We start from the raw sequence: 20,380 nt of genomic DNA on the forward strand, positions 1-20,380 counted from the left end.
TCCAGGTTTTCCAAAATGGCAAGATTTCATTCTTTTTTATGGCTGAGTAGTTGCTTCCATATCTTGGCTGCAATGAACATAGGGGTGCACATATGTTTTCAAGTTAGCGTTTTGTTTTGTTTCAGATAAATGCCCAGAAGTGGATTGCTAGGTCACAGGGTAGTTCTGTTGCCCGTAGTGGCTGCCAGTCTGCATTCCCACCGGCAGTGCACGAGGCTCCCTTGTCCACATCCTTGGCCAGCACTTGCTTCCTCTCGTCTTCGCAGCCATCCTAAGGGGTGCGAGGCGCCTCTCACTGTGGTTTTGGTGTGCGCTCCTTGACGGTCGTGATGCCGAGCGCCTTTTCATGTGTTCGTGTTGGCCGTCTCTGCGTCGTCTTTGGGAAAATGTCCAGTCAAGCCTCTTCCCATTTTTCAACCTGATGTGGGTTTGGTTTTTTCCCTTCTCGCTATTGAGTTATGTGAGTTCTTCATGTAGTTTGGATGTTAGCCACGTACCAGATATACGATCTGCAGCTGTGTTCTCCCATTCTGTAGGTTGCCTTGTCGTTATGCTGAGGACTCCCTTTGCTGTGCCAAAGGAGGAAGCCTCTTTAAAGATGGGTTTCATCATTACTGGATGATAGGTTCTTACTCTCCCGCAGCACCTGATTCTAGTGGTTCTGGAGCCGGTCCTGCTGTGGGGCTGCTGCCCAGGGCACTTTCTCTGGGTTCCTACCCCTCTGCCCTCTTCCTGCCTCAGGACACGCTGGTCCTTCGTGTTCCTTATTTCTGCTCCCCCAGCGTGCATGGGGACTGCCTGAATGACACTGTGAACATGTGTCTCAAGGGGCAAAAAGTTGTCTTCATTTCTCAGGTACAGTTTATTTTTAGCAGAATGGCAAGATGCATGACCGGGGCTGCCTGCGCTCCGCAGGGCATGTGTCTTGGCCAGGCCACCTAAAGAAACTACAGAGAGATCGCCATGTTCATGGAGAGTACTATTAGAGAAACCTACAGGTTCACTCCAGCTGGAGTGCGGCCGAGCTCAGATCCCTTGGGGTGCCCACAGGTACAGGTATCTCTTGTGCTGCACATGTGTCTCTTAGATTCTGTGAGGGGCGGAGGGGCCCCAGGGAACTTGTGCAGTGCGTGGGTGCGCCAGTGTCCCCAAAGTGGCCTTGATGGGTGCTGGGCCCCGTTCCTCCTGCAGCCACCCGGCCCACATCCGTTTTCTCGCAGATACTTACCCCGTGTGACAACCCTCGAGGTGGGTTCCTGGGACAGTCTGTTTCCTAGGTGGACGCCTCCCACCACGCCCAGTGCTCCATGCACCAGCACGCCGTGGCCAGCCTGCGGGGGTCCCGGAGGCCTGCGACTTGGAACCGCCGGCCTGGGGGCCCACTAAGGAGGCATGCACAGCTCCCGGCCCACGTGGCGAGGCCGCTTCAGAGACACGCCCTGCCGAGGCCCCTTGTTCCCCAGGACTGGGTGGCATTGATCCCCCAGGATTTGGCTGGGGTCTCAAGGGCCTTCCTGCGGGGGGCGCCCCCACTCTGGGCCTAGGCCCACCAGTTCGCTTCCTTGGCTCCTCGCCTCACACCCAGAATGCCGGCGTCCTCACTGCCTCTGACGCTGACTCCTGTGGGGACAGTGCCATGTGCTTGGGCTGTGAGTCCCTGTAACCGCCTCAGGGCTGGCAGGAGCCCCATCACCACCACGTGGACGGACCTCGGGCTGAGGCCTGGACCCCAGCCCGGACGCCGCCTCCCTTGCACGTCCGCACGTGGTGGCTGAGGCTCCTTTGCTCCTGCTGAGTAGCTTTCCTGTGTGACAGCCCCAGCCATTCTGTGTAGTTACCGGCAGGCTTGCTCTCAGGTGGCCCGGCTCGTCCCCATTTCTGTCCCTGTCCCACCTTCGTTTGCCTGTGTCCGCTTCAGCTGGCGTGTTGTTAGTTTTGTGTCTGGAGTTGGGAGTGTCACTCTAGGGGTGCAGTGGGTGTCCCTGAGCGTTCCCGGCATCACGGCTCTGCCGCACCAGGCCCCCGTGGATTCGCCGAGCCCCCCTGCTGCCCGTGCTGGCCTGTCAGAAGGTGCCCCACACCGGTGTGGAGTCACCGTGCTTTCAAGAACACAGAGGGAAGCAGCCCGTGTCGTTTGCCATTCCTGTCGCTCTTTCTTCTCAATCCTCTGTCCGGAGAACGTCCTTAGCTGCTCTGCGGGCCCGGGCTCTGTCGCACGTCCCTGTCCGAGAACGTTGACCTCTGGAGGATGTGTTTGCTGGGGACAGAGTCCTTCACGGCTGGAAGCCTCTGGTTAAGAGAAGGGGACACAGGCTCGGAGGTGTCCGCCGTCTGCTGCTCGGGACCCCGGGGTGGGGCCTGTGGCGCCCTCTGCAGGCGGCTGTGAGGATGCGGCTGCTGGGTGCGTGGCCTGTCCCCCGTCCTGACTGGCGGGGGGTGGGGAGCGGGGTGGTCTCCAGGGCGGCTTCCTCCCACATGAGGCTCTGCAGGTCCAGCCAGAGGGGGTCGGGGTACCAGAGCCCACGCTTCCCTCAGCCGGCAACTGGCTCTGCTGCCGCATCGGCACCGTCAGGGGCCTGCACCTTCTCGCTGTGGGTCCTCGTGTCCCTTCTCCGCTCCCGCGTTCTTGGGCTGCTGTCCTTGCAGGCTCAGATGCGGCCATTGCCTGTGTGCAAGGCTGTCGTCTCAGTGTGGTCTTGCTGCCCGGTCACTCAGCAGCAGGTGCCAGCGCAGGGACCTGCCCTCTGGGCCTCAAGTGGCAGTCTCGAGCGCCCACCTGAGAGCGTGGGCTCTTCCTGCCCAGCAGGTGGTTCTGGGCCGCAGTCTCGGCTCGGGCGGGCACGCGCTTCTCATGCTGACGCGTGTGTCTGTCTGGCTTTCAGGCGCGCCCACACCCTCACCGTGCTGTTCATCCTCACCTGTGTGCTCGGCTACGTGACTCTGCTGGAGGAGACGCCGCAGGACACGGCCTACAACACCAAGAGGTAAGCGGCCGGCCGGGTGGCCGTGGGGCCTGGCCGCGCTCAGCAGGCCATCAGGCACGTGACCTGCGGCTCATGTCGGGTGGGGGCGACTAGAATATGTGCCAGTGGCCCCAGGGACCCAGCCCGAAAAGTGGTTTTGGTCAGATGTCCATCCGAGGCAGCCCCAGGCCCCACGGGGCAAGGGCCTGGTCCCTAAAGCCTCCTCCCCGCCCCCTTCAGACTCCACCTGTGAGGCCACATGGTCACCTGGGCTTCTGACCAGCTGGCCCTGGATTGGAGGTTCCCATGACCCGTCCTGGGTTCGATTAGCTTGCCAGTGCGCTCACGGAGCTCAGAGCAGCGAGTCCGTCACCAGACCTGCGTTTCCTGCGAAAGGGTGGGACGCGGGAACCGCCACGTGGGAGGCACGTGGGGCAGGGCATGGGAGGGCGCCCAGCTCCTGCCCACTCTGAGCAGCCGCCCTCCCCACCGCTCCGGTGGTCGCAAACCCCGACGTCCTCTGAAACGCCCCTTCTGGATTTTTACGGAGGCTTCGTACAGAGGCGATTAAGTTATTGGCCACTGGTGATTGAACTTGGCTTCCAGTTCCCCACACCACCCCCAAGACTGTGGTTGCTTCTCCTGGTGATCAGCGCCCACCCTTAGGAGCTCCCAAAAGTCACCTCATTCACAGAACAAAAGAGCCTTTCTTGCTGAGCACAGGGAATTCTGAGGGTTTCCGGGCCTCTGCGCCAGGAAGAGGGACCGAGACCCAGCTTGTCTTTCTCACTAGAAGTCCCAGGCTCGCAGCCCGTGAGGTCGAGGCCTGGGCAGTGCGGGGCTTTGTGCCACCACAGATGGTTTCCCCTCAGTGGGCAGCACTCTTGTCCTCCGCGTTGATTTTTGGAGCATTTGAAGCGGCCGTGAGACATCAGCTGCGTGTCTGGCGGGTGGCGCAGGCGGGGAGGGGGTGGGCGGTCTTTGCAGCGTCGTCTGCGGACAGAGCTAGCGGCTAGGTGCAGAGTGTGAGGGAGGGAAGCTGCCGCCCTGGAGCTCACCCCTGGATCCCCTGATGCCGACGTGCCCCCCTCGCTCCTCCGAACTTGGGGCCTGGGTGACTGCCACCATCAGAACCCAGGCCCCACTTGCTCTGGGGACACGGCCAGAGGAGGCCAGCAGGGATCTGGAGGCCTGTACTGGGTGGGGACAGGTGGAGGGAGGCGCTGGAGGCCCGGCAGTGCCAGGGGACCACCGGCCAGCTTCAGTTGGTGGGGCCGGGGCTTGTGAACCTCCCCTCTTGGAGCCACCCCTTGTTTCTATAAACTGAGGCTCGTAATGTCTGCCTGGGAGTGTGGTACGAACTCTGTCACTCACTCTGCAGGTGTCAGCGCCTGTTAAAATACCAGGTGGCTCCAGGCAGGCCTCCTGTGCGGGCACTTGAGAGCTACCCACAGTGCACCTCATAACCCAGCTCAGCTCCGTGGCCGTGGCTGAGGTGTTTCTGCTTAGAAACGGCTACCAGGGCATCTGGGCCCAGGGCTCTGCTCACTTGAGGACCTCACATCTTTCCTTGCCTGTCAGATTCCGGCCCCCCGTCTGAGTTCTGCCCCTTCCCCACAGCGGCCCCAGCCCGCTTTCCACGGCCTTCCTCTGGTTTCCCAGCCCCCACTGGGCATGGCCTCCTGCCTCGACCTGCTGCTGGGGCCTGCCCAGCCCCGCTCGGTGGCACTGCCAGCCTGCGGCAGGTAGAGCCGCCCAGGCTGGGGCGTGGGTAGTGGGGTCCCTGGGGAAGGACTGAGCTGGGCTGCGCGTTGGACCCTCTGGAACTGCCTTCACTGCAGCAGTCCTGGGGGGACACTGGGCCTGTGGATACGATGATAGGCCATTGGCAGGAGCCCGCGTCTGCTGAGAGGGGATGTCCAGATAGGACTCGATCTTCTCTGTGAATTGGTCCAGCTGGGTGTTCTTGACTTTAAAAATAAAAATGAGTTATTTTACCAGCAAAGATGAGTTTATTTGGGAACAGCAAAGAATTGCAACTCTGGATGAACAAGTATTATCAAAGCCATAGGTAAGTCCAGCAGGCAAAGGAAAGGAACGTCATTTTACGGAGACAAAGGAGAGGTTGGGAGGGGCTGTTAGAAGGAAAGCCCAGGGAGGTGACAGGTTGACAGGCTGTCGCTAGGCAGCCGGGTTCTGGGGGAGGATGTGATGTGCATCGTCTCGTCGGGGCTGTAGGGGCCAGTCCTTCCTCTGGGGGATTCCGCTGGGGTCTGTAGGGACACGGTGGCACTGTGGCACGGTGGCGAGAGCGCCCCCTCTGGCCCGCCTCCACGTCGCTGAGGTTTCCTTTATTGATTGTCAGTGTGGAGGGTCTGTGGGGTCTGCTGGGCACAGCTGGGCAGGGAGGACCGAGAAGCAGGACTGAAGGGGTGTCCTCACATGGCTGTGAAAGTAGGTCAGAGATGAGCAGTTACGATGTCACCAGGCAAGAAGTGTCACAAGGAAGAAGGTGACCGCCCCAGCAAGAGTGAGCCCATGCAGGGTGTCCTGGGGGTGCCCCCCCAAGGGCAGGGCATTGGTTTTCGTTCAGCAGGTGTCCGCTCTCCTACCTGGATCCCTGAGGGCAGCAGCTGCGGACCCTTGTAGGTGGGTCCCTAGCTCTTCGCCCTGCTCTGGCCCTTCTCCTGAGCTGCCCAGCCAGCGGCCACAGAGACTCCTGGGCCCTGTCCCGAACCCGTGCCAATCCATCGAAAGGGCGGCAGGGATTCAGAGGCTCCCGGCACTTCTCTCAAGTTCTGTTCGGGGACACTGGGCCTCTTTGCAGCTCACCGTCTCCGGCCCTCCCGGCCCTGTAACTTCGCTCTGCTGCCTGCAGCCTGCTCCCAGCTTGTCCCCGGCGGCTCCGTCACCCCAGCAGTGCCTCGGTCCTGCTCTCTTGCTCTCTGTGGCTCTGCTACTTCTTCCAAGAAGAACGTGGGCACGTGGGTCACAGGTTCATCTGTGCTGAGTCATTCTCACCACCTTAGACCCAGCTGCACCCTCCCCCCAGCCCCACCCCCCTGGCCATGCGGGCACCGGGTCCCTCCTGGGCTGGCTGCCTTCTCAGCCGGCCGGGGTGTTGGGGAGGCCACCGTTACATCAGAGCTTTGGATGCCCTAGGGGGAAGGTTTCATGTATACGAAACACTCGCTACAGGTTATGTCTGTTTTCAAACATGAACACATTGTTAAAAGTTTAGGAAACGGGTTTTCCTTAAGCTTCCAGTTTGGGCTTGTGTATTATTGTTCATTTTATGGGTCTGACAGGTTCCGTTACTCTGGGGGAGTAGGTTCACCCTTCTTCAGTCAGTCTCGTTGGTGTATAATTTAATTTAACACGTATCCAGTTACAGTACTCAGCTCAGTGAGTTTCCACACGTAGCTACAGCCACCTGCCGCCACTGAACAGACGATGCCGCTGTTCCCTCTGAGCCCTGCAGCCAGTCCTCAGCGCCGGCCCCAGGCCACTGCCGATCCGCCGGTGTCGCCCTCTGGCCCGTTGTGGTTCCGTGCGCTGGAGTCGCCCGGCGCGCGCTGGGCCTGGCGTGGCGGTTCCGTGGCGCCGTGCTGCGTCTGCGGCAGCCCGACCCGTCTCACTGCCACCGCGAGGGTCACGTGGGAGCAGCGCACTCCATGGACCCCCTGATCTCCTGGCGACGTTCGGGACGTTTATGTTCCTGTGCAGCTACGTATATATAAATCTAGAAATGATGTTGACTGTTAAGACCGTGAAAGACGCGCCACAGACTGGTAGGGAAGACTTAGAAAACTGATCTGACAAAGGATTTGTATCCAAGATGTGCAAAGGACCCTTAAAACTCAGCAATGAGAAAACGACCCAATTAAAAATGGGCGAAAGGGGGGGAATAAAAGAGGGGGGAAAAAAAACACAGGTGTAAGGTGCAGGCAGACAGGCACTTCAGCTCAGCGGTGCAGGTGGGAACCGAGCGTGGGAAGATGCTCCGCCCACCTGTCACCAGGGAGGTGCCGGCTGGAGTCAGACGCGGCCCAGAGCAGCGGGAGCGCGGAGCGCGCGCAGAGACGGTCTCAGCCCCCGCAGAACTGAGCGCGCTGAGCCCGTGACCCGCAGTCGCACTCCGTGGCCTTCCCCCAGGCGACCTGACAGCTGACGTGCACTCGAAACCTGCACGCGGAGCTTCACAGCAGCTTTGCTTGTCCTTGCTCAAACTGGGAAGCCACCGAGATGTCCTTCAGCAGGCCATGGGTAAACGAACTGTGGGACATTCTGTGGGGCGGAAGAAACTCCTCTCCCTGCCTAGGTTCTCTCGCTGGTCTGATAAGTCTGCATGCGGTGGGCCAGATTAACGAGAAAAACCAGTTCACACACATGCACATGGGAGCCCCATGTACTGGAGAGGTTCAGAGAGGTTCAGCAACAGTCAGCTGAGGAGCCGTCAGGCGCCTGGGGCTTCAGATGGAGGAGGGTCACGTGAAGGACAATAAGGAGCAGAGGTTTAGGTGTCCGCCTGCCCTGCAGATGGGTCATAAAAGTTATTCCCGCTGAAAACTCCTATTACAGGCAAGGCCACTAATTTAGATGCCTCAAGGGAGGGGTCAGAGCTGCTCGTGAGCCCACAGGGCCTCGAGCGCCTTCGGCGCGAAGGAACCCACGTGCGCCAGGGGCCGGCGCGTCTCGGCCAGCTGGTTCTGAAGACCTCAGCCCTGCCTTGGAGCCTCCCCGAGAGGTTCACGCTCCAGCCGTCGGGCTGGGAGCCTGTTCCCGGTCACATTCGGCCAGGCGCGTCTGGTTGAACGGCTGTGTCTCGTCTCAGGAGGCGGCGGTGCAGGTCGGCTCCAGTGTGAGGCCCGTGGCGTGAGCAGTCAGGTCTTTAATGAGAGGCATCACACTGGAAACAGGAAAACACTGGTTAAAGACCAGGGCGCCTTGGATCCCGCTTTCCAAGCTCTGAAGGCGGGCGGTCGAGGAGCTTTCTAGAAGTCTGTCGGGAGGGGTGGAGGCAGGCAGTGAGCGTCTAATAGGATCTCCTGGTCTGCCGCTTGCGTGTCTCTGGTGGCCTTGCTGCACTGGGCGGAGACTGTCCGTAGGTGAGCTGCTGTGGTGACCTCTCTGGTCTCCATCAGGTCCCGCCTCCGCTCACGCGTGGCCTTGGACAGGGCAGTTGGTTCTCGATGATTCCGGTCAGAGGAGAGGGGGAAATTGGGTACCTTAGTCTGGAGGGAACTGGAAGGGTGCGGCGTCCGGTCCAGTGGGCCGGGAGAAGCGACGACTCAGAACACTGAACGGCACTGAACTTGGTATCCACAAAGGCGTGTAACTCAAACGTAATTTTTCTCTCTAAAAACACCCCATTTTTACCAAAGATGGCCAAATTAAGACTAATTTGTTTGCAAAGTTAAGTCTAGTTTCAATATACATGGCCTGCTGTTCACGTAGGAGCAGCAGGAGTAGAAATTAACCACAAAGGCTCTTAGGTCTGCTTTGCTGGCATTTTCATAAGGAATCACCAGATTGAACTGGAAAAGGCCTCTCGAGGCCAGGAAAGCCAAGGCGAGGACCCGTCAGACTCCGCCGCAGCACCTGTGGAGTCGAGAGTTTCTCACTCCTTGCGGTCCCCCAAATACCTAGTTTCCCATGCCTGCCAGGAAACGACCTTCCTGACTCACTCGGTATGGCCGCTGGGAGCCTTGCAAGCAGGGTCCCAGGCCAGGCTTCCCAAGGGTTTCATTGGCTCCCATAAGCCCGTCTTCATCTTCGTTCCTTCAGACTGGTCATGCCCGAGTCTTTGCGTGTGTCTCTCAAACGTGACATTGCGGTCAAAGCCTCCATAACATAACCCATAACCAATTGTGTCCTGTTGTAAGGAGGACAAATTCTTTTTGGACTTAGGCAAGTCACACTGTTGCCATGAAGATAATGCTCACGGAGTTTCCGAATTCTGGAGGGATCACGTGAGGAGAAAAAGATACACATTTCAGTTCTGCACAAAGATGTCATTACCAGATTACCCTTAAGTCATAGCTGGCTTAAAATTTTCCTTATATCTAGAAAACAAAAATATCAAAGAACCAGCAATATTTCAAACAAAAAGTCACAAAAGTTGTAATCATCCTCATCAGGTCATTCCCGCGTTGATTTGTTCTGCTTGAATCCAGTTTTCCTATTACTTCTCGCGACCTTGCCTGTTGAGTGAAGGTGATAGAGACAGCGATAATTCCAAGAAGTATGCAAGGCTTTCTGTCCGGACTCAGCTGCTTTGCTCAGTGAAGCGGGTGTCTCGATCACCAGAGATGGTGGACGGTTTACCGCAAGGGGAAACACATTTTCTGACAGTCTCTCTGTCGCTGGGGGCATCGGCCTTGTAGCAGGGGAAAGCTTCAGCTCATCCAGAAGACACGCAGGAACAGAGGCGAACCCGGCGTGAGCGGCAGTTGAATGAAGTCCAGTTTCAAAGTACATCAAGGAGGAACAAACGCAGAAACCAAAAGCACGTTCGTTGGGGAGCCTGGCGGCACCAAGCAGCCATCTCGGGCTCCCGTTGCCGTGGCGGCTGTTCAGCTAACAGCCATCGTCGAGCCGTCTCAGCTTCCTGGATTTAGGAGCAGACCGTTACTGTGTCGTAGGGCACCAGGACGACAGCAGACTGGCACTGGGCCTGAGAAGGAAGAGACACTTGCAGACGTGGAAGACTCCGCGTGTGCCACTCTTTACAGGTGTGGTCGCCGATGCCTTTGCGTGGCAGTGAGCTGGGGTGAGTCAGATGCTTGAGGAGATTTGGCTTCTTCCGGAATCAAAGACCCAATGAAGACAACATGCAGCTCGGAAAATTGTTTCAATAAAACACAGAATCGTTGCTTCTGAGGCAGGAAACTTCACAGTATCTTATCGGGAACAGACCAATAATACAGAAAAATCTTTGGTTTTTTTGGCAGGTGGAAGAATAAGTTTTAGGACAGTATTGATATTTAAAACTTATTTTTTTATTATTTCTGCCTATAGCACCTATGTGGTCTCCCATCCAAGTACTAACCAGGCCTGACTCTGCTTAGCTTCCGAGATCAGACGTCCAGCTTGTTCAGGGTGGCATGGCCGTAGACCATGGACCGTGGCTCCACTGGGGCGCGAACCCAGGACCTTCTATGTGTAAAGCAGACGTGCTCACCGCTGCACTTTGGAACCACGTCCTAGAGCTTATCTTTAAAAACCATTCTTATCCAACTTGATCGCACATAACATTTCTTCTTCATAAACTTTTTACAACTTTCTTTGTTCCTTTTAGTTTGTCTCTTGTTCTCTTACCCATTCAGAAATAACGAGGACAAAATGACCTTCATCCCCCTTAAAGAAAACACATCTCCATGTCACATACCTTTGTTTATTTATTTATTATTATTTTTTATGGTGACGTTGGTTAACGAAATCCAGTAAGTTTCAGGTGTATGATTCAACTGTAAGGCGTGTGGATATGTATACATATGTGGATATGTATACATATGTATCCACACACATGTATACGTTCATACCTTTGTTTAAAAATCAAAACGTATCCTATTTTTCTTATATACACAGTTGTTTTCCCTGTTATTGTTATTTGTTGCTTTAACTACATATATTAGAATTCTTAACCTGTAGAAACTAATTTCTGGTGAAGACTAAGAAGTAAGTGATTATGAACTAACTGTCTGTTGCACCAGTGTTCTTTAGATTAATGAATTTGTAAATAGATTCCCTAATTTCTAGAGATATATGCTTTTCATAGTACAGTCTTTCAGTGAGGCACAAGACATGTTTACTAAAAGACCCAAATACTATTGGTTCCTCTGTGGTGAAAAGCCAAAGTAGATAAATCTGTTTAATAATTAATTTTAATCCTTTTATTTGGAAATAGTCTGGATAGTCAATGAATTTTCATCATTTAATTTAGTTAGCAAAACTTCAAAGTTTCAAAGGGATTTAGGAAACCATTTTAAGTACATCAGATATGATTTTTGCTAAAGAGGTCACCTCAAAAAACCTCTGTCCTTATTTTATTTAGTTTACTTGCTCTTAACAATTCTGTTTAGATTACTTATGAAAATTTTATCATACCAAGTTATTTTTCTTGTTGACAAATTTTGCAACACAGATAACATGAACTTATTTGACTAGTAAACCCAGAGAGAATGAAATTATTATACCGAATGATAACCATACAGACATGCCTGTTTAACCAAACCAAACTCCAGTACGAAATATTTCCCCGGCTCATGTGATCCTGAAAAGTGGGTTAGTCTGTATTACATTTTTGAGAATTTTATGTCGGTGCTTGTTCAAGCCATTTGAATAGACTCTTTTACAAATGAGCAGTGCTGTCCAGAGGTAGAGAACCACACACGCACGTGAGCACAGTCACACTCCTGCCCTTGGCTTTAAAATCACAGCCTTGGGACAGGTAATAATCTAATGTATTCGATGGCCGTGTCGTTTTCTAATGAACGTTTGCGGAGAAGACAGTGAAGATTTGTGTTTGTCCTTGGCAAGGGGGTCCTGGAGCCAGAGGAGCAGTTCGTGCTTTCTCCCTCTGTTTCCTTCGGGAACTGGGGCTGGTAGAGATAGGGGGCCTTGGCATACTGCCGGAGCTGCCTTTCTGCTGCGTGAGGGAGGGACGTTTGCTCTGAGCGCCCCAGGGCCGGGTCGACGCCCCGGCCGGTGGCACGGTCGCCAGCTGGCTTCCTTCCGGGCGCACAGCTTCATGTAGCTGCGCGAGGGCCCTCAGCAAATCCCCGTCCGGCTCTGACTCTCCGGCTTCCCGTTTAACAGATTTCCGATCGGGAAGTTATTAAATCCTTCCACGTATCTTGTCAGGTCAGCGGCGGGGACAGCAGTGTTTCTGGTGGTCGGATAGTCCGCGGACCCGAGGGGGGGCAGAGGACGTTACCTTCCAGCGTCAACCCCGCCGACACCTGCATGTCCCAGGTGGCAGAAGCCACGCCAGGCCCTTGGCACAGGCAGCAGCTCCCCTGAGAGAGACGGGGCCAACGGCCAGTCGGTCCGGACCCACGGAGGAAGGGCCGGGCTGACACCCCAGTTCCCTGTCACTGGCGCAGAAGGTCGTCTGTTCACAGGGCCCCGTGGGCTGGGCCCCCCTGAGTCGCGCAGTCTCTCCTCGTGGCCCTTAGGGCGGCCTCGGGCCGGACCAGGGCCGGGACGCCCGTGTCAGGCCTGCGAGGGCGTCAGTCGGAAGGCTCTGCCGCAGCACCCGTCCCCTGCCCCGTCGCAGCTGCTGCCACTGGCCTTTCGATGAAGCTGTTTAAAAATGTTTCAGCTCCTACGTCCCTAACTGTAGCCTTTGTTAGGACTTTGCCAGCAGGTTTGGTTTTAGAGCTCTGGGTAGGGACGCTGTTCCCGTAAAGCATTCGGGTGACGGTGACGTCACTCCACAGCCCGTGTAAGTGTCCAGCGTCGTCATCTGACTTGCCTTACGTTCCCTGTTCTAACCTAATTGTATCCTGAGTCGGGTGTCACTCATGGGTTTTGGTACCACGATGTGTGAATTCCCATATCACGGAGCCCTAAAAATTTCCTTTCTCTGCCCCCTGACCATTTCACCCACTCTTGAGTCAAAAGGCTGTGGGTCCCAAGCAAGGGGTCAAGCTAAGGACCCTGGTCCTTTGGTCGACCTGTAAGTTAGTTCGGTTCCCGTCCCGGCCGCCGGTCGGGTTGCTCCCTGTAACCTCCACCTTCTGGCTTTTTAATGTGTCCTGTGGGCGAGTCGAGCAGACATCAGTGGCCGCTGAGGGCCCTGCCTTATTGGGCACCAGCGAGGGTCCCTCTGGCCCAGCCTCTGGTAGTGCCGAGTGAAGCCCGAGTGTCAAGCCCGGCACCTCCTGCTTTGTCTGTCCCATTTCTCAGTGACCGTCCAAAGCTTCCTGCCCTGCCGGGCGAGGCCACGGTCCCCCGTCCTGCCTGTCTCCTCTGCTCCCATCAGTCCTTGCTTTGTTCGCTTTATTTCTTCATAACCTTGAGAACTTTCCAGCGTTTGGGGAAGAGTCTCCGGACTGTCCCTCGGCCTCTCCCTGTCCTCGTGTATTTCGTCAGCGTCTGAGAGGCCCACGGCGGGGCTGGGACCGCGTCAGCAAGGCTCCTGCGCTGGCTGGTTTCTGTGAGGCTCATCATCATTCTTCCTCGTGCCCATTTTTTAATATTTTGGTCTCTAGGTACCGGTAAAACCACTATGAAGTTGGGAGCTCACTAAAAATTTTTCAATTGAAAAGATTCTCCAGTGGAAGGGTCTATGTCTGGCCAGTGACAGTAGGATCTAGTCACCTCGGTAGCAATTCCAGCCAGTAAGCCTTTTCATGGAAAGACCTGGCTTAGAATAAATCGTTTCCGTGGATGCAGACAGTGCAGCCCCCATGGTCGAAAGATTCACTCCCAGGAACAGCACAGGCGGTCAGGGTGGCGGGGTGCACGTGGCGTCTCCAGTCTCCCACGAAATACGAGCACCTCCAGCCACAATCCCACCAGTTTGTGGCCCCAGGCAGGCGCTGCTGAAAGGAGCTTTTCCCAGCACTGACCGGTGACAGAGGTGGAGATGAGGCCCTTTCCGGGCTGGGGCCCCTGTGGTGCGCTCCCCTGTGGGCTGGCATGGCCGCCGCCGGGCGCACCTAGGCAAGTGCACCTTGCAGATGGTTGAGACGGGGGTTCACGAGTCTGTCTGCCCTGGTCACAGAGCCAAGCTCCTAGGACGTAGAGCAAGACAGAGAGCAACCTCATCCGGCTTTGAGAGAGAGGGGCCCACAGCAGTTTGTCTCCACAGACTCCTGTCCTGAGAGAGCCGCTCAACTCTGCAGCCTGTGAGGCTGCTGGCCAGCAGGCTGCGGGGGCCTGCGCCGGTGTTCTGTCCCGGCCGTACTTCTTTCTTGTGACAAACAGCACAGAAGACACAGGTGCAGGGAAAACGACTGCTTTCGGGAGGAAAGACTCAAAACGCAGCAGTTGCTGGGCCTGAGAAGTGAGCATCACAGGGACACGTTCGTGCCGATCTAAGTGCCGGAGAGGGAGCAAGGACTCGGCCCCGCAGTCCCGCCCGGTGCGGTGCAGCCGAGGCCTGGGCCAGAGCAGGGCAGGGCGGCGCGCTCACCTGCCGCGCTCACCTGCGCCCGACCCCGGCCCTGACCTCTCGGGCGCAGCAGCGCGTGCTTGTAGCTGGCTGGCCAAACTTTCAGGGCAGAAAAATTCTTTTCCTTCCCACCTTCTGAGTTCCGTCTGGACCAGTGACCAACACGGGACAGGTTAGCAGGAGAAAACGACCCGGTTTATCACACGTGTCCACACGGGGTTCCGTAGGAACCAGCACCCCTCATTTCGTGTCCTTAAGCGTGAGGCATGCATGTTGGTGGTGTGGCACTCGGCGTGTGCATAGCGCACAGCCCCCGGGGGGGCGTCTGCTCCCTCGGGCGGTTCTGCCCCTGGACTTGGAGCTGGAATGGGGGCCCTCTAGGCCGGGGGCTGGAGTTGGCCCAGCCAGCCCTCCCTGCTGCCCCGTCACCCGGCTCTGTCCCCCAAGGTCCCACTGGGGTCGGGGGCTGTTACCACAGTGGGCGTCCTGGGGGTCCCTCCCACCGCCCACCTCCTGCCTTGAAGAAGCCAGCGTGGGCCTGCGCTTTCACACACTGAGGGCTGTTTGTTCTTTATTTGCAGAGGTATTGTGGCCAGTATTTTGGTTTTCTTATGTTTTGGAGTCACACAAGCTAAAGACGGGCCATTTTCCAGACCTCACCCAGGTAACTTGCCGTTTCTTTTTCCGTGTGTGCCACGTGGCGGTTCTTTTCTGAGCAGTCGCTCTGTGTCTGTGCCGCTGGGTGTGAATGTCCTGCTTCCCCTCTTCCTGTCCCGTTTTTGCGGGCCACCCACACTTGTCATCTGAGGAAGGCGAGGGCTGCGTTTTGAAGTCACCTGTAAGTTCTCTCGGCTGCTGGATCGCCTTCAGCCCAGGTCTGTGTGTTCCTCACCCTGCAGTGGCCCTGTCCTCTCAGGCAGAGGTTCTTCCTGCAGACCGAGGTGTTCCTGGGCCGCCCAGTGCGGCTGGTGTGGGCTCGGACGGGTGGCTGTGCTGTCGGCCGTGAGGTGTCTGCCCTGCCGTTGAGGAGCCATCTGCGGGGAGTTCTCCTGTCTCTGTCCACCTGCCCCTGGGGTTCCGGGGGCTCTGACCCCACAGAGCTGCAGGGCGTGCTCGCACGACTCTGTCCTGTCCTGGCCCCCAGGGCCCAGCTGGTTCAGGGCCCCAGCCTCACTGGGGCAGGGCGTGTGGGTGGCTTTCCTGAAGGGTCACAACTTAGTAACACGTTTCTTTTCTGTCTCAATAAGGGTGTGTATTTGTTGTAGAAAATTTGGAAAATACAAGAAATGTTTTAAGTAAAACTACAGACCACTCACAAAAAATAACCACTGTTTTGATGTGTTTGCACCCTTGTACAGGTACATAGCTTTAAAAAAATTGGAATCGTGTCATGTGTGGGTTTATATCAGATTTAACACTAGCATTTCCTTTTTTTAAATTAGACAGCTGGATTTTTTTTATATGCCAAAGGAGTTTTATTTTGACAGCTGGACTTTCAATGGCTGCTTGTTTAGCGGTCATTTGAATGTACTACAGTTAATTTAACCAGTTCCATGTAATTCTATATTTAGGGGTATCCATTTTTTTGTAGTAAACCAGGCTGCACCGAGTCCTCACACAGACGTCTGTGTATGCGTGTAGCAGAGTCCCAGGAGAAGTGGCTGGGTAATGAGCCGGCCCACAGTAGATGTCACCGGAGGGCCCTCCAGAGGGGACGTGTCTGTAGGGCCCAGTGGGCGCGGTGGGTCTGAGCAGTCGCCGGCCCCTCTGCCCCTTTAGTGCCTGCTGGGGACGTGAGTGCTGACTGGCCCCTGCATGGTCCCTGGCCCCGGGGCAGTGGCAAGCATCCTGGGCTGCAGGGCACAGCCAACACCTGAGGGGTAGGCGAGGCGAGGGGGGGCGGCCAACTCCACCTGCTCAGTGTCTGACACACCCAGTCCTGCCGCAGAGGGTTTGGGCTCCTGACCGGTGTGACGGGAAAGCGAGGCGGTAGCGTCAAAACCACCGGAGTCGCGTGGAAGGCCAGGGGCAGTTAAGTTGGTCGCGTCGATTCGAAAGGAAGAGTGAGAGCTGCCAGGGGCTCAGCCGAAGCTGGTCTGTAGTTGGCGGTGGCTGACGGCCCGGTGAGCCCCTGTGGGCGCCGGGCCGGGTCGCAGATGCAGTCCCCGCGGGACAGACAGCCCTGCCCTTGGGACCGGCCAGCACGCAGCTGCTCGTCCCGGCACCGGTTCCCCGGGCTCCAGGAGACCCTGGGCTCTGTGCGGTCTGGCTCACGTCACCTGGCAGGACTCTGGTCTTCCTGGAGCCGGGTGAGCATTGCACGAGGTCGCTCCGCAGAGGCCGTGACATCCCCGGGTCCGCGTTCAGAGCCCTGCTCTGCCTTTCAGTTCCGCGGCTTCGCGCACACTCCAGGTCTCCTTGCCAGTCTTTGACTTAATTAAGGCGGGAGCCTGTCCTGGAGCACCTTCCAGACGTCTCGTTAGCCCCTGACCGGCAGCAGACGTCCACCTCCTCAGGTGGCTCATGTGGTCAGTGCTGCCCAGGCCAGGGGTGGGGGACCTCGCTGGGAATGGGTGTCATCTCAGAGGGAGGCAGGCGCCTTCCTGATGTCCTTGTCCTCGGGCTCCTCTGCGAACTGGAGCTCGGCGGGGCATTCTCAGGGCCGCAGGCGGCTGGAGTCAAGTGTCTAGGAAGAAATAAGTGTTGGGAGCAGGTGCCAAGCCAGGGGAGCCAAGCCCAGGATCTCGAGGGGACCGGAGACCCTGGCGGAGGGACTGGAAGAGGGCCTGCTGGGTATTTGGGGAGGGGCAGGCAAGTCTGGGGCCCTGGCAGGTGCTACAGGGTGAGAGCAGTGGGTGCTGAGATGGCCCGCCTTCCTGCAGGATGGGGCGGCGCGGGGCCCGCGCCGAGGGCTGCTGTGCGGAGGCGCCAGGCGTCGGTTCAGCCTCGGGTGGGCGGTCTGTGAGCCCCTTGGGAACTGAGTGCGGGAACCCCCTGCCCCAGAGGGCCCGCCACCCGCCCCACCACCACGGTGCCCTTTTAGCCGCTTCTGCAGCCCTTGGGCGAGAGGGAGTTTCCCGAGCTTTTCCTTCCTTGAGAGCAGGATGAATAAGTGTCGCCTCAACAGTTTGTCCCCAGTGTCCGGAACTGTTAGCAAATGCTCCACGTTTGTGTTTCCTGCCTGTGCAGGCCAGTTTTCCTTCCCTAAACCTCCGTGGCCGTTTCCCCGTGGCAAGGAGATGAGGCACGGGCGCCGAGGGTGCTGGGTTGGCCCTGGAGACTCGTGGGGACACGCCTGTGCAGTGACGCCTGGCGCCTGCCTATCCATCACTCTGGGTCTGGCGCATCAGGCCCTGGCACCCCCCACTGCTCCCCTGGCTGCTGCCCGCCCCTCCGGTCCCCTCCCCCAGCTGGGGCGGGCGAGCGCTAGATGACCCGTCAGCAACAGTGGTCCAGCCTGGGTCTCGGGGTCTCCGTTCCAGAGCCTCTTAAAAGATCGTGAGCACCCCTTTTTTATTCAAGGCGCATCAGGTTTTTTGTTTGTTGGCTTGTTTCCAACGGTTATTAGTCTTTTTATTCTTTTGGTGGCATCTTCCAGAGTTAACTACTTCAGTTTGTAGGCGATGAAATGTCCAAGGGAGCCACTTTAAATGCTGAGTCAGGGAGCATGGGCTTTCCCTATACTTCGACTCAGAATTAAGACTTTGATCCTTGTTTTTTCTATATCCGAGCCCCGGAAGCAGTTTTTACCGTAGGAGTTTTCTGCAGACAGTCTCCTGCTCTGTAGTCCTCTGTGACCAGGCTCTCGCCTCTGTCCTGTGCAGTGAATTAGTTTTTGAAAGTAGGCTGGTGATTTTTATTTATTTATTTATTTTTTAACACACACAAGCAAAGGGAAAGTCGATATTTTGGGCCTTTATTAAACAGGATTAACAAGGTTCTTAGAAGGTGAAAGTTACCATTTGCATTTCAGAATAGTTCTAGATGTCCAACCAGTTACCTCATCCCCAGTGAAAAACGCGTTTGCCATTTGAGGGTGTGAACAGCAGACTAACAAAAGTTTTGATGGGCAAGGTCTTTTCTTTTCAGCTTTATTGAGACATAATTGACACACAAGATTGTGTGAGTCGAAGGTGGACAACAAGAATTCGATATACATTATGAAATGGTTGTCCCAGTAGGGTTAGTTACCACCTCTATCACCTCATATAATTTCAGTTTTTTTGGTGCTGAGAACATTTAAGATCTATCCTCTTAGCAACTCTTGAGCATATGATATACCGTTGCTCACATCGTCACCAGAGGGACAAGTCCCTAAGTGCGCCGATTAAAATCGAAGGCTGTGTTCCCTAAAACAAATCATCGTGACTGAACCGGGTTTGTCCCAAGAATTCAGGGCTGGTTCAACGTTAGAAAATGCATTAATGTAATTCATCACATTAACACAAAAGAGAAGAGTCGATACTCTTAAATGCAGAAAAGTAAAATTACATACTCATTCATGATAAAAACTTAGCAAACTGGAATTAAAAGGTTTTCTTAACAGGATCAAGGGTATCCACCAAAAACACACTGCAGACCTATCCGGGGTTGAGGGTTGCGAGCATTGCCAGTAAATACGGGACAGGGTGTTTGCTGGCAGTGCTCCTGTCCCACAGCTTAGGGGCCTTCTGCGCCACCGCGGTGAGATAAAGAGAAATAAAAGATTTGAGGACGGAAATGGAAGACAGAGGAAGAGAGAACAGTCAGAGAAACTGGGCTCACTTCCGAGTTACGTCTTGCTTTATAAAGTCCCTACCAGGGACGACGGGGCTGGAACAGATGGCGCGGGTGGCCAGGACCACGGCGGGGCGGACTCTGCCAGCAGGCGCCGGCCTGGGGCTGCCTGACGCCCCGCGCTCTGTGTGTTGCAGCCTACTGGAGGTTCTGGCTGTGCGCCAGTGTGGTCTACGAGCTGTTCCTCATCTTCATCCTCTTCCAGGTAAGCGGCTCCTCTGTGTTGGCTGTGCTGTGGGAGCTCAGGTGGTCATGTGGCCCCCAGGTAAGTGAAGGTGACGGGAGGTTTTGCACATCGGCCCCTCCAGTCTGAGGTGCGGGGAAGAGGAGAAACTGTTGGAGTGAGCAGCTTGCAAACCGCAGGAAACCAAAAGAGCATCCTGGACCTAGAGGAGAGGCTGCTTTTCTAGGGAAGTTCCTGCCCTGGTCCCCGATGGGCCCATTTCTGTGCGGACGAGGAATCCAAATTTGCACGGTCCGATTCGTCTGAATAGCACTGTCCTGATTGGCCAGTCTCAGATTTTTTTGATTGGTTGGTATGGAGCTGCTCTGATTGTTCAGTATAGATACAGGTGCGGTATAGCTGCCAACTTCCAATCGGATGGGACACGTCTCTCTGCCCATTGGTCAAGAGCCAGTACCAGGAAGTCCTTTATAAGGGCTGGCTCAGAGGACAGGAGCCTCCAGGTTCAGTCTGTGTCTTTCCTGAAATGCAGTGTGTGCCGGGCCTCTGGGGCCTCTGTCAGCAACGGCCGCTGGACTCTGGTCGTGAACTGCTCCCAGTTAACTGCTGGGAGTCCTTCTTGGTAGATACATTCCTTCTCAGGGTCCACAGAGGCATGGTTGGACCCTAACAAAAGTGGGCAGAGTCTGCAAGAAGACCCTCCAGAAGGATCCGTTTGTGAGAAGCTGGACCCACTGCCTTTCAGCAGAGGCTGTGTCCCCGGCTGGAGCTCAGCGGGCCTGGGCCCCTGGGTCAGGCCGTGCTGCGTCGACCCTGTCCTGGCGGCCTCTGGGCCAGACGAGTGTGGGCAGGGCCGGGCAAGTCCAACTGGTTCCTATGAGGGTGCCTGCTGGGCTGCCTCTGCTTTGAGTGGCAGGTGCTCCAGATCTGGGCCCGGAGCCACATGCCGGGGAAGAAGCACATCCGACCCCATGGCGCGGGGTCCTCTGAGTGTTTGAGGTGGACCTAGGGCCAGTCTTCGCTGGGGTTTTTTGGTTTTGATTTTGTGGTTGAGCAGTGTGGTTTTGTGTGCCTTTCTCCCTCCTGGCACACGTTGTGCAGGATGGTCAGGGTGGCAGTTAGAAGCTTGTCTCCTTAGTAAATGTTGGATCAGGATTTGTGGCCACCAGTGTCTGTTTTATTGGTATTGATTGTTCTGCTTAATCTAATGAATGCATTTCGATGGTGACCTTCAATTTACAAAGCACTTTAATTCAGTCTCAAACTCTGTGTGGCTGGTAAATTTCACTTTTTAGGGCAGGTGTTCAGTTCTGTGAGTCTTAACACCTGTGTATA

At 56.1% G+C, this 20,380-nt stretch overlaps 1 protein-coding gene across 8 annotated transcripts in view; it reads left to right on the forward strand.

Moving 5' to 3' along the window:
* PTDSS2 (phosphatidylserine synthase 2) overlaps positions 1–20,380 on the forward strand; it is a 30,718-nt gene that overhangs the window by 4,451 nt on the left and 5,887 nt on the right. For 6 of the 8 annotated variants that reach the window (XM_039840418.1, XM_039840420.1, XM_039840416.1 and 3 more), the window contains exons 2-4: positions 2,883–2,984; positions 14,667–14,749; positions 18,999–19,126. In XM_039840418.1, coding sequence (XP_039696352.1) covers positions 2,883–2,984; positions 14,667–14,749; positions 18,999–19,126 — 313 coding nt within the window. The remainder of the gene's footprint in view (positions 1–2,882; positions 2,985–14,666; positions 14,750–18,998; positions 19,127–20,380) is intronic. The other 2 variants (XM_039840422.1, XM_039840419.1) reach the window with 1 other exon arrangement.

Source organism: Pteropus medius, unplaced genomic scaffold, assembly GCF_902729225.1.
Source record: "Pteropus medius unplaced genomic scaffold, Ma_sr-lr_union100, whole genome shotgun sequence".
NCBI lineage: Eukaryota > Metazoa > Chordata > Mammalia > Chiroptera > Pteropodidae > Pteropus > Pteropus medius.